Raw genomic sequence first — 12,875 nt, 5'->3', positions numbered from 1 at the left:
TAATGATCATGCTGTTTAATCAGCTTCTTGATATGCCACACATGTCTGGTGTATGGACTATATTGGCCAAAGAGATATGCTCAGTAACAGGGATGTAAACAAATTTGTGCACAGCAGAATATATATACATTTTTGTGCGTATGGAACATTTCGGGGGTCTTTTAATTCAGTTCATGAAACATGGGAACAGCACTTTACATGTTGTGTTTATATTTTTGTTCAGTGTATATATAATTTTGAGTTGCACACCCCCAAGTTTGCTGGATGTCCTTTGGGTGGTGGACCATTCTTGATACACACGGGAAACTGTTGAGCATGAAAAACCCAGCAGCATTGCAGTTCTTGGCACAAACCGGTGTACCTGGCACTATCATGCCCCACTCAAAGGTACTTAAATCTTTTGTCTTTCATTAACCTGTCTCCTCCCATTCATCTACTCTGACTGAAATGGATTTAAGAAGTGATATCAATAAGAGACCATAGGTGATCATCTGGATTTACCTGGTCAGTCTTTGTCATGAAAAGAGCAGGTGTTCATAATGTTTTGTACTCTCAGTGTATGTTAAATACTGTCAAATCAATACAAAGCATTCCTCTCTACTCCTACGGAAAAACAGAGGGTAAGAACGATCCAAGACAGGTCCAAATATCTGAGATAGAGAAGCACAATGACCACACTAACCTATCTTTGACATTGAAACTACTGTACCAACATATCAACAACAGTGAAGGTGATCCGTGCTTGAAACGATGTGGTCAGTGGTCCCATTCAAACTGGAATGGGCGTGTGTCAGTGAAACCATTATAAAAGCGTAATGATTATAAATACTAAGCGTCATTAAGGAGGCGTCGGTGCCAATGCTGTTGCTATGCGGCGTATCAATCATGTTGATTGATCATCTCTGGCTCCAGTGACATCAGTTTTATGGCCTTAGAGATGGGACTGTGTTTTCACAATGCCATCCAATTAGAGCTGTCCATTCATCATCAGACTGGAGAATCATTATTAATTGGGCAGAGGGGTGGCTGCCCCTCCCCTGCTGAGCTGAGGAGAGATTCACAGCTACTGGAGCTCAGGGCGGTTGGTTCACACTATGGCTAAAGACTGGAGAACATTAGGGGCGACTATACATAGACATGCACTTCAATAAGGTATGCTAACCAGATGTACAAAGTTTGCACTTTTTTTTCAGGAAGCTTGCCATTTCAGAATGTTTTGAATGGTTTTAGAATGTTTCTGTATTGTTGCAGACGGTTTCAGAATGTTTTGACTGGTTTTAGAATGTTTCTGTATTGTTGCAGACGGTTTCAGATTGTTTTGACTGGTTTTAGAATGTTTCTGTATTGTTGCAGACGGTTTCAGAATGTTTTGACTGGTTTTAGAATGTTTCTGTATTGTTGCAGACGGTTTCAGAATGTTTTGACTGGTTTTAGAATGTTTCTGTATTGTTGTAGACGGTTTCAGATTGTTTTGACTGGTTTTAGAATGTTTCTGTATTGTTGCAGACGGCTTCAGAATGTTTTGACTAGTTTTAGATTGTTTTGACGAGTTTGCAGAACGAGTGTCTTCGAGAACTCTTAGCCTAACTTCTGGCTTACCTTCATTGCCTGCAGACGGCCCGTCTGGCTTGGTGATGCCCGTGCTCTTTTTCCGTCTGTGTTTCTTGCGGTTGGCGTGAGGTGAGGGGGGAGGCTCCAGCTTGGGACTGGTGGCACTGCCCACTCCAGAGCTGCAGGTTAGGGGCTCGCCCATCCCGTTGGCTGTGGAAAGACGGAAAAAATCACTGATCACTAAGAGAAACCATAATCAACTATACTTTTGACAGGTTACGTACAAGATGTTTGATACTGTGTAAATACGCACGCAGAAACATATTACATTTGGATTTCTAGAAGGGAAAGACACAAGGCTATGTATGATTCATGAGATATTGACGAGTGATGATGTACCATGTATTATAAGAAATACCACAGTGTTAATTCATACCAAACAAATGAACACAAAGTGATCACAATGAAAAAGATGTCAACCCAGCACTCCCGATACTAGCGATCCAAAAGTATCCATACTGCTGTGGCTTTAGAGCAGATGAAGGAAAGACAGACAGGTATGGGGGCAGGTCAGCTAACAAATGGTTAGTTAGGTTAGCCTCAGGCCAAGCTCTCTATATGACTGTCAGTGACTGACAGGGGGCTAAGAGCCAGCTTAGTTTCTGGTAAGGTATTTTATAAATGTGATATTAACCTGCGCCACCGTTGGGCAGAGATGAGAGAGAGGGATAGAGGGCTGAAGGGATGGAGGGGGGTGTCAGCTTGCCATCTTTCTGGTTTCCTGACATTTGACATCACTTTCCCTCTTCTTTTCCCCCTCAGGATGTCATTATGAGTCCTGGGAGAGATGGGGGCCGGGGGCCTCAGGGGTCGGGGAGAGGGAGGGAGGCAGCGAGGGCCGGGGCCAGTCCATGAGCCCCATATTGCTCTCCTCCTACCACCCCGTGTGGAGAGCAGGCAGGATCCTCCATTGTCTACCATCAAAAGCTCATTGTAGTGTGGCAAACGCCATTCATTTTCCCTTCCCTCTTCCCTCCACACCTTCTCAGCCGCAGGGGAGGAGGGTGGTAGACAAGAGAGAAGGTGGCTTGGTTCAGGGATTATTGCTGTTGTTGTTGCCAGTGCACATACTCTAATGCAGCCACTGTCGCTGGTTGTGCCATTAGCCACTAGTGTACAACATCAGACATTAGGCCTAATTTGGTCATTATCTAATGGGAGATGGGGCTGTGTTGGAGGGAGGAGAGGGATGTGGGATGGGCTCAGCAGGGGGTGAAGGATGTTAAAGTGGAGGATACTGGAGATCTTTAAAAGGCCTCAGGCGGCCAGGTTGGAGCGTGGGATCACAAATATAGGAACTAACACACTATTAGGCATACATATATGCTTGGGATTCTTTTAGTTATCATTGATGTACATCAAAAAACGATGCATCATGTGTCTCCACCGATACAGCTAGTATACCTGCTAGTTGAATTATCAGAATAATATTTACATTTCGATTGTTCTTGATCTTATTTCACATAGATAATAGTCAAACGTGGACAAATGTCTAGATGAAAGACACAAAAAACAACAAAGACTGATTATTGATTATAACACCTTAATAGATACTGCTGGTTTAATAAAGTATATAGTGACTGTGATGCTCAGTGCTGGCCTAGCCTAATACATCACCAGTCCTCTCCCTCGCTCTCCCCTCCTCTACTCACCGGGTGGTTTTGAATGGCAGCAGAGACATACATGTAGCCGTGGCGTCTGTTTCAATTTCCCTGCTTCTCCCACAACAGCCCCCCTGAGACCAGTCATTAGCTGGGCGCAGACAGCTGGGGGCACAGGGGTCCACAGAGTACCCCCCTCCCTCCCCTTTTACCCCAGCGTCTGTCCCGCCAGCACAGCTCCGTATGGCAGCTCTGAGAGGAGAACGAAGGGGCCCCACCCCTCCAACCTTGTTCAACTCTGGATGATGACAGGCAGCATTTGTTTAATGTGGCTTGAGGTGAAAGGGGAGGCCTCCCCTCTGGGGGCCCCGTCATGTCATAAATACTTCTAATTATCAATTTTTGCCCCCAATGTTGTGGAACATGACCCATGATCCGCTGCTCTGCCTGCACCTGAAACATGGGTCATATTCATCAGGGCACACTGTAGCAAAACCTTTTGCAACGGAAAACAAATATGAGGTTGAAATACATTGCCGTTTGTCTTTGGCTCAGACTTCCCTGTCACTGACTCAATAGGTGAAATATGTTAATCTGTCAAGCTACATCCAGTGGAGCCATATGATTACAAACTATTATAAAGCCATTGATAGTTGTGTGTAGACAAAATGCTATTACTCACTGATAAGAGGCTGTTAAACCACGCATACACATAAATGAGCAACGCCATGAACCCACTCTCCGAGGGTCTCTCGGGGAGAGTTGTGACATGCAAAAAACACATTTCCAATACACACATGCATATTAATACACACTTGTACATGTGTGAAATAGGACAAATATTATCATACACCAAATAATTATTTTTTATAGTGCAGAGTGAAAGTAAACATCATCTAAAAAGGGACCTACTCCACATTTAAAAAGTGAAAGAATGTTATTGAATGTAAAAAACTAAAATAATTGTAAACTAAGATGTCTAGATTGTTTTCAGACGGCTTTCCTTTAACTTTTCACCTGGGCCTTGCTCCTTTCATATTTATTTTGATCCGGACAAACTCCCCAGTCCCTGGAAATGACAAGCACACCCATAACATGATGCTGCCTCCACGATACTTGAAGTTACAGAGGGTTTCACTCAGTGTTGTGTTTTATTGGATTTGACCCAAACCTGTAGTTTTTAATTGAGGCCAAAAATGCATTTGCGGTGTTGTCTTGCAGTATTAAATCAACTTTTATTGGTTGTGTACACAGATGTGCAGAGATAAGATAATGTTTCTAGCTCCAACAGTGCAGTCATATCTAGCAATACACACATAATCCAAAAAACAAACAAACTACAGTATTAAGAAATATCAGAATGAGCAAAATCAGAACGAGTAAATTCAAAGTCCAGCCAAACGTTTGGACACAACTACTAATTCAAGGGTTTTTCTTTAATTTCTGCATTGTAGAATAATTGTGAAGACATCAAAACGGTGAAATAACACATATGGAATCATGTAGTAACCAAAAAAGTGTTAAACAAATCAAAATATATCTTAGATTGTAGATTCATCAAAGCAGCCACCCTTTGCCTTGATAACACTTTTGCACACTCTTAAAAGTTAATTTGTGGAATTTCTTTCCTTCTTAATGTGTTTGAGCTAATCAGTTGTGTTGTGACAAGCTAGGGGTGGTATACAGAAGATTGCCCTATTTGGTAAAAGACCAAGTCCATATTATGGCAAGAACAGCTCAAATAGGCAAAGAGAAATTACAGTAAATCATTACTTTAAGACATGAAAGTCAGTCAATATGGAAAATTTCAAGAACTTTGAAAGTTTCTTCAAGCGCAGTCGCAAAAACCATCAAGAGCTATGATGAAACTGGCTCTCATGAGGACCGCCACAGGAAACGAAGACCCAGAGTTACCTCTGCTGCAGAGGATAAGTTCATTAGAGCTACCAGCCTCAGAAATCGACAATTAACTGCACCCCAGATTGCAGCCCAAAGTCTTCACAAAGTTCAAGTAACTGACACATCTCAACATCAACTGTTCAGAGGAGACTGCGTGAATCAAGCCTTCATGGTCGATTTGCTGCAAAGAAACCACTACTGAAGGACACCAATAATAAGTAGAGACTTGCTTGGGCCAAGAAACACGAGCAATGGACTTTAGACCGGTGCAAATCTGTCCTTTGGTCTGATGAATCCAAATTTGAGATTTTTGGTTCCAACCGCCATGTCTTCGTGAGGCGCAGAGTAGGTGAACGGATGATCTCCGCATGTGTGGTTTCCACTGTGAAGCATGGAGGAGGAGGTGTGATGGTGCTTTGCTGGTGACACTGTCAGTGATGTATTTAGAATTCAAGGCACACTTAACCAGCATGGCTACCTCAGCATTCTTCAGCGATATGACATCCCATGTTGTTTGCACTTAGTGGGACAATCATTTGTTTTTCAACAGGAAAATGACACGAAGTACTTGCCAGGCTGTGTAAGGTCTATTTTACCAAGATGGAGAGTGATGGAGTGCTGCATCAGATCACCTGGACTCCACAATCACCCAAACTCAACTCAATTGTGATGGCTTGGGACGAGTTGGACCGCAGAGTGAAGGAAAAGCAGCCAACAAGTGCTCAGCATATGTGGGAACTCCTTCAAGACTGTTGGAAAAGCATTCCAGGTGACTAACACATGAAACTGGTTGAGCGAATGCCAAGAGTGTGCAAAGCTCAAATTCAAAGCAAAGGGTGGCTACTTGGATGAATCTAAAATAGATTTTCAATTGGTTTAATACTTTTATGGTTACTACATGATTACATATGTGTTATTTCATCGTTTGTATGTCTTCACTATTATTCTAATATGTAGAAAATATAAAAAATAAAGAAAAACCCTTGAATGAGTAGCTGTGTCCAAACTTTTGACTGGTACTGTATATACACACACTATAAAATGCATTCAGATCCATTGACTTTTTCCACATTTTGTTACGTTACAGCCTTATTCTAAGATAGATTAAATTATGTATTTTTCCTCATCAATCTACACACAATACCCCATAATGACAACCTTTTTGAAAATAATGACATTTTTGCAAATGTATTAAAAATAAATAACAGAAATAGCTTATTTACATAAGTATTCAGACCCTTTACTATGAGACTTGAAATTGAGCTCAGGTGCATCCTGTTTCCATTGATCATCCTTGAGATGTTTCTACAACTTGATTGGAGTCCACCTGTGGTAAATTAAATTGTTGGACATGATTTGGAAAGGCACACATCTGTCTATATGAAGTCCCACAGTTTACACGAGCAATGGACATTAGACCGGTGGAAATCCTTTGGTCTGAAGAATCCAAATTTGAGATTTTTGGTTCCAACCGCTGTGTCTTTGTGAGACACAGAGTAGGTGAAGGTTCCCACAGTTGTCAGTGCATGTCAGAGCAAAAACCAAGCCATGAGGTCTAAGGAATTGTCCGTAGAGCTCCAAGACAGGATTGTGTTGAGGCACAGATCTGGGGAAGGGTACCAAAAAAGTCTGCAGCATTTAAGTTCCTGAAGAACACAGTGGCCTCAATCATTCTTAAATGGAAGAAGTTTGGAACCACCAAGACTCTTCCTAGAGCTGGCTGCCTGGCCAAACTGAGCAATCAGGGGAGAAGGGCCTGGGTCAGGGAGGTGACCAATAACCCGATGGTCACTCTGACAGAGCTCCAAAGTTCCTCTATGGGGATGGGAGAACCTTCCAGAAGGACAACAGTTAAAAAAATATGACAGCCCGCTTGGAGTTTGCCAAAAGGCACCTAAAGGACTCTCAGACTATGAGAAACAAGATTCTCTGGTTTGATGAAACCAAGATTGAACTCTTTGGCCTGAATGCCAAGCATCTGGAGGAAACCTGGCACCATCCCTATGGTGAAGCATGGTGGTGGCAGCATCATGCTGTGGGGATGTTATTGAGTGGCAGGATCGAGGGAAGATGGGAGACTAGTCAGGATCGAGGGAAAGATGAACGGAGCAAAGTAAAGAAAGACCCTTAATGAAAACCTGCTCCAGAGCGCTCAGGACGCTCAGGTGAACCTTCAAACAGGACAACGACCCTAAGTACACAGCCAAGAAAATGCAGGAATTGCTTTGGGACAAGTCTCTGAATGTCCTTGAGTGGCCCAGCCAGAGCCCGGACTTGAGCCCGATCGAACAGCTCTGGAGAGACCTGAAAATAGCTGTACAGCAACACTCCCCATCTAATTGGCGTTAGAGGATCTGCAAATAAAATGGGGGAAACTCTCCAAATACAGGTGTGCCAAGCTTGTAAATGTGACATTTCAGTTTTTTATTTTAAAATAATTTTCTTTTCTAAAAAACAGTTTTTGTTTGTCATTATGGGGTATTGTGTGTTGAATGATGAGGGAAAAAACAATGTATTATATTTTAGAATAATGCTGTAACCTAACAAAATGTGGAAAAAGTCAAGGGGTCTGAACATTTTCCGAAGGCATTGTATTTATATATATATAGTGTGTATAGACAGTACAGACAGTATATGAATAGAAAATGTGTTTATGGTAGTAGTTATGTTGGATGAGTAATGACTAGAATACAGTATATACATATAAAGTAGGTAAAATAGTACGTAAACATTAGTGACCAGTGTTCAATGACTATCAAATCAAAGTTTATTTGTCACGTGCGCCGAATACAACAGACCTTACAGTGAAATGCTTACTTACAAGCTCTAACCAATAGTGCAAAAAAGGTATTAGGTGAATAATAGGTAAGTAAAGAAATAAAAACAACAGTAAAAAGACAGACGATATATATAGTAGCGAGGCTATAAAAGTAGCGAGGCTACATACAGACACCAGTTAGTCGGGCTGATTGAGGTAGTATGTTCATGTAGATATGGTTAAAGTGACTATGCATATATAATGAACAGAGAGTAGCAGTAGCGTAAAAGAGGGATTGGCGGGTGATGGGACACAATGCAGATAGCCCGGTTAGCCAATGTGTGGGTGCACTGGTTGGTCGGCCCAATTGAGGTAGTATGTACATGAATTTATAGTTAAAGTGACTATACATATATGATAAACAGAGAGTAGCAGCAGCGTAAAAAGAGTAGTTAGGGGGGCACACAATGCAAATAGTCCAGGTAGCCATTATGGCTTGGGGGTAAAAACTGTTGAGAAGCCTTTTCGTCCTAGACTTGGCACTCCGGTACCACATGCCATGCGGTAGTAGAGAGAACCGTCTATGACTGGGGTGTCTGGGGTCTTTGACAATTTTTAGGGCCTTCCTCTGACACCGCCTGGTGTAGAGGTCCTGGATGGCAGGCAGCAGAGCCCCAGTGATGTACTGGGCCGTGACGAGCTAAATTGGGTTCAAGTCCGGGCTCTGGCTGGGCCACTCAAGGACATTCAGAGACTTGTACCAAATGTACACATAGTCATTCAATGACTATGTCAGCAGTCTCTAAGGTGCAGGGTAGAGTACCGGGTGGTAGCCGGCTAGTGATAAATGTTTAACAGTCTGAAGAGCCTGGAGAGAGAAGCTGTTTTTAAGCCTCTCTGTCCCAGCTTTGATGCACCTGTACTGTCTCCACCTTCTAGAGGGTAGCAAGGATGAAAAGACTGTTGTTCGAGTGGCTGGGGTCCTTGATACCTAACATTACAATTGACATTTTCCCTGCCATCCATTTTCACTGCCATCCACTGCCAAGCCAGTAATGTGGAGTGAATGCAATGTTGTCGATCCCTTTGTATTTTCAAGTACTGTGGTGGCAGCATCAAGTTATGGCTCGTCACCGGCAGAGAAAGGGAAGATTGATAGGGTCAAAATAAATATGAAAGGAGCAGAGCCTAGGTAAAAAAGTTAGAGGAAAATCCGCCTTCGTCATCAGGAAACTTAACCCTGGAATTATGCCAAAGACAAAGACAAAATGGCTTTCCAAGAGGTATTGAGTGTTCCTGAATGGTCCAGGTTTGAATATAGCTGTCCATCAATGATTCCTAACAAAAGTTTGGGACAAAAACAACGGATATACAGTATGTTGCCCTAAGAGTTGTGCAAGGTTGGTAGAATCTTGTTCAAAATGATTCACAGCTGTAATGGCGTTCACATGTGATTCCACCAAGTGTTAACTCTTGCGGTGTTCAGACACACATCAATACATCCTCATCTTATATCTCTTAGTCATTTTGAAAATGTTCTTTCATTTTTCTTTCCCTTTGAAAATGCGGATTAGGTTGTGAAGATCTGTAGGGGGGGAATATCCCTTTTTAGATCCCATTTTAAGGCAGCAAAATGTGAAGACTGTGCGAGAGGTGTGTAGACTTCCACTAGCGATGGTATCAGGGCCAGCGCCAGAACAAATCAGTCGGGCAGGCATTTGATTTCCATACTAGAACCATTGAGCCTCGAGGGACCCCCCCCCTTCAAGCTAATGAGCATTCTGACTGCTACATTCTAAGAGTGTAATTAATACATTTCATATGTGCTATCGCAAAAATAATAATTTGGTTGTGTTTGTGAGGGTCTTCAGTAACATTAGAATACAAAATACATATGTTTCAAATAACACAAACAATGGAAACATCAGCAGCCTAAACGTCGTCGTAAGCGCCAAGTGTACTTGATAATAGTGACAATCTGCACCAAAGCAATAATGGCATTATAATGATTATAAGTGTAGATATGACAGTAGTCAAAAATGATCAATTATTGTCAGCTCGTGCTTACATGGTGTACGTCTTCACACAATGCCATCAGTTGCAGTGTGTCCATGTCACATAAACAATCAAAGCTGGTGTGCGCGACATTGTTTTTGAATTAAGACGTACGGCAATGCTCTCTCAGCGATGACATTTTGTGCTGATAATCGGCCCGTGACATTGTCACCGGCTTTTTCTATCCAAGCAGTACCGTCCCTTCCTCTCTCTGATCTCGTCTGTGGTGGCGCGGGCAACTGCTCAGTGTATACCGTTATGGCTTTTTAGCTCTTAGGCTTCGGAGGTGTAGGTTCAGGCTCAGGCTCAGAATCATCAGAGATGTCATAATGATTCATTTCTTCCCCACCGTCAGTGTCATTTTCATTCAGACTTCGTAGCAACGATAACGCAGCATGTGCATCCATTAGTGTTGGTCTTTATGCCATTGTAAATTATGTACACGCTCATTTTGTACTAGGCCAGAGTGGACTGATAAGACTGCTTGGATTTGGTGGACTGATAGAGGGTCCACACCATTTTCAGTTTATAATCAGAATAGATCAATACAATAGAATGGCCCGCCCTGTTCTTCATTCACAATGGGTGATTACATAGTTATGCATCGTTCACTTCCCCTCGCTCATCAACTCGCCCATTCTTCTCCTTTCTCCCCATGATACCTTACTTCATTTATTGAAACTGTTGCTACATGTGTGAAATTAGTTTTGGTAGTTTCGGTTCAGTTTTGAGGCAATTATCGGCGTGATTGTCAACTGGGCACGGCACCTTCAACTATCGGGAGAAGGAGAGGAGCAGGCCCTACTGTCGTAAGAAGGATGGAGCAATGCGGGAAAACCATTTAAAAAAATGACATGCCCTCCCAAAACTGGTTATAACAATGAAAGTGTGTGTTAAAGAGAAGTCAAGGACAGAGTGGGGCATAACTTAAAAAACGGCAGAGTAATAAAACAACAACAATGAGCAGTCTAACTGACTGCTTTAGTGATACTAGAGTAGGTTTCATAGTAAATACATGTCATTTAACTGTAAAATTACCTTTTAATGTGGCATGAGCACAACCAGTCATATGATGGTCAAACACAACCAGCATGGAGGTCAAACAAATCACTTCAAAAAGTAGGTGACCTTTGCACGTTTGTCCAAAAATAATTCCAGCATCCGAACAGTGCACTATGCACCCACCAACTTTCCTTCAATTCCAAAGTGTCTGAAACTACTATCTCACCAGAGAAAGCATCGGAGAGAGCGAAACAGCACCCCTCTGACTTACCATATGTTACCCATGTATCTGATGCTGTATGGACAAAAAGAGTATGACACGTTGCCGTCCTTAGCGTTTAATTAGCATACTCTTTTTGTCCAGACAGCATCAGATACATGGAATACACATACTGACAGAGGGGTGCTGTTTTGCTCGCTCTGATGATTTATATGAGATTGATGCGTATTTCTGTCGGTGCGCATCTTGGTCAAATAAATTATCAATATTTTAATCATTTTATTTGGACGGGCAAAGAGATACAGTAGAGATACATAACGCCAGCCCTGAACTGTATCAGAGATTACCTGGCTCATCTGAAGTCCTCCTCAATTCAAAGCGATCCAAATCTGATGGATCACATTCAATTTACCATAATAAAACTTAGCAGGAACGGCGCCGCCGAATGGCTCTCTGTTTAAAATGGCGGTCCTGTAGCCTACTGTTATGAACCGCTCAGAGAGTTCACTTTGGCGTTATTAGCTAGTGGTTATGAGGGGCTGTCGGAAGCGAGAGAGCGAGGAAGCGAACAGCGGTAATGAGGCGCGCTGAGGATCAGGAGTCTCTCTCTCCTCTCAGCTAAGTGCCATGCAGCCCCTCTCAGCTTCTCCTCTCCTCTCCTGGGCATGCGGGTACTGTGGAATAGGTATCAGGGCTAACCTGTGATTACAGTTTATTACACTCCCGCCAGAGAGATGACAGTTTAAACATGCTTCATGGCGAAGACTGTGGACGAGACAAAGAGAGGGCTAACAGCTCGCTAACTGCCATAGAGGGATGAAAAGAGAGAGAAAGTGAAAGAGAAAGATAGAGGGACAGAATGAGAGAGAGAAGTTTTCATTTCATTTGTAAACGCGTAATTCGAGAGGCTCTGGGTGCACTGTGATTTTGCCGGTAGGTCACTTGACACAGCAGCAGCTCACTGCCTGTCCTCAATCAACGACATCGGCTGCAATTAATGGGAAAAAATTAGAAACAATCACCGCTTCCCCCTTATTATCCTCAATTAGAATGCACTAATCAAGGCCTGATCACGCTCTGCTGCTCTCTTAAAACTAAATGTAAAACTTCATTACGGACCTGGCGTGGAAATCAAACTCCACATGCAACACGCTCTCCAGTACCCGATGGGAGGGCAGAGTGGAGTTACAGCAGTACCCAGTGAGGGAACCTGACGAACAGAACTGGCTGGTCCTGCATTCACTTACACATTGCCTTCGCACTGAAATACCTTCACCAGAGAAGCCTGGGTGAATACCTTTAAAACATACACTGATGGTGTATACACCTACTTCAGTGTAAAAATAAATAAATAACTCTCACACCCTCAGACTTGGTCAAACTGTTTCCTGTTTCCCAGATGCCCCCTGTTAGCAGGACACTACATATTGTACAACAACAAAACTTTGACGGGGGGGGGGTCAATGTTCGTAAAAAATATCACAGCACTTAGGTGCCAGTTGAGTCTATTTCTCATTGAATCTAGGCGTAAAGGATGAAGTATATGAAGGAGGGAGAAAAACAAGCCTTGTGCGGGTCCAGATTAAGAGTGTTCTCTTGAATTGCGAAGCAATAGACAAAATGCGGCTGAGATTTAATCAAAAGACTCTGCGTTCAATATTCAAGAGACGTAGCGAGCTCCCCATGCGTCTCCCTCTGCCTCTCCCTCAATAGGTTTACAAATGAGGAC

General features: G+C 42.7%; 1 protein-coding gene across 2 annotated transcripts in view; it reads right to left on the bottom strand.

Annotated features, from left to right (window-relative positions):
- The window catches only part of LOC135558835 (arf-GAP with GTPase, ANK repeat and PH domain-containing protein 3-like), a 242,799-nt gene that overhangs the window by 55,995 nt on the left and 173,929 nt on the right, over positions 1 to 12,875 (bottom strand). For both annotated transcript variants that reach the window (XM_064993002.1, XM_064993001.1), the window contains exon 13: positions 1,600 to 1,761. In XM_064993002.1, coding sequence (XP_064849074.1) covers positions 1,600 to 1,761 — 162 coding nt within the window. The remainder of the gene's footprint in view (positions 1 to 1,599; positions 1,762 to 12,875) is intronic.

This window comes from Oncorhynchus masou, chromosome 17, assembly GCF_036934945.1.
Source record: "Oncorhynchus masou masou isolate Uvic2021 chromosome 17, UVic_Omas_1.1, whole genome shotgun sequence".
Lineage (NCBI taxonomy): Eukaryota > Metazoa > Chordata > Actinopteri > Salmoniformes > Salmonidae > Oncorhynchus > Oncorhynchus masou.
This window is presented reverse-complemented; position numbering and strand designations above follow the sequence as displayed.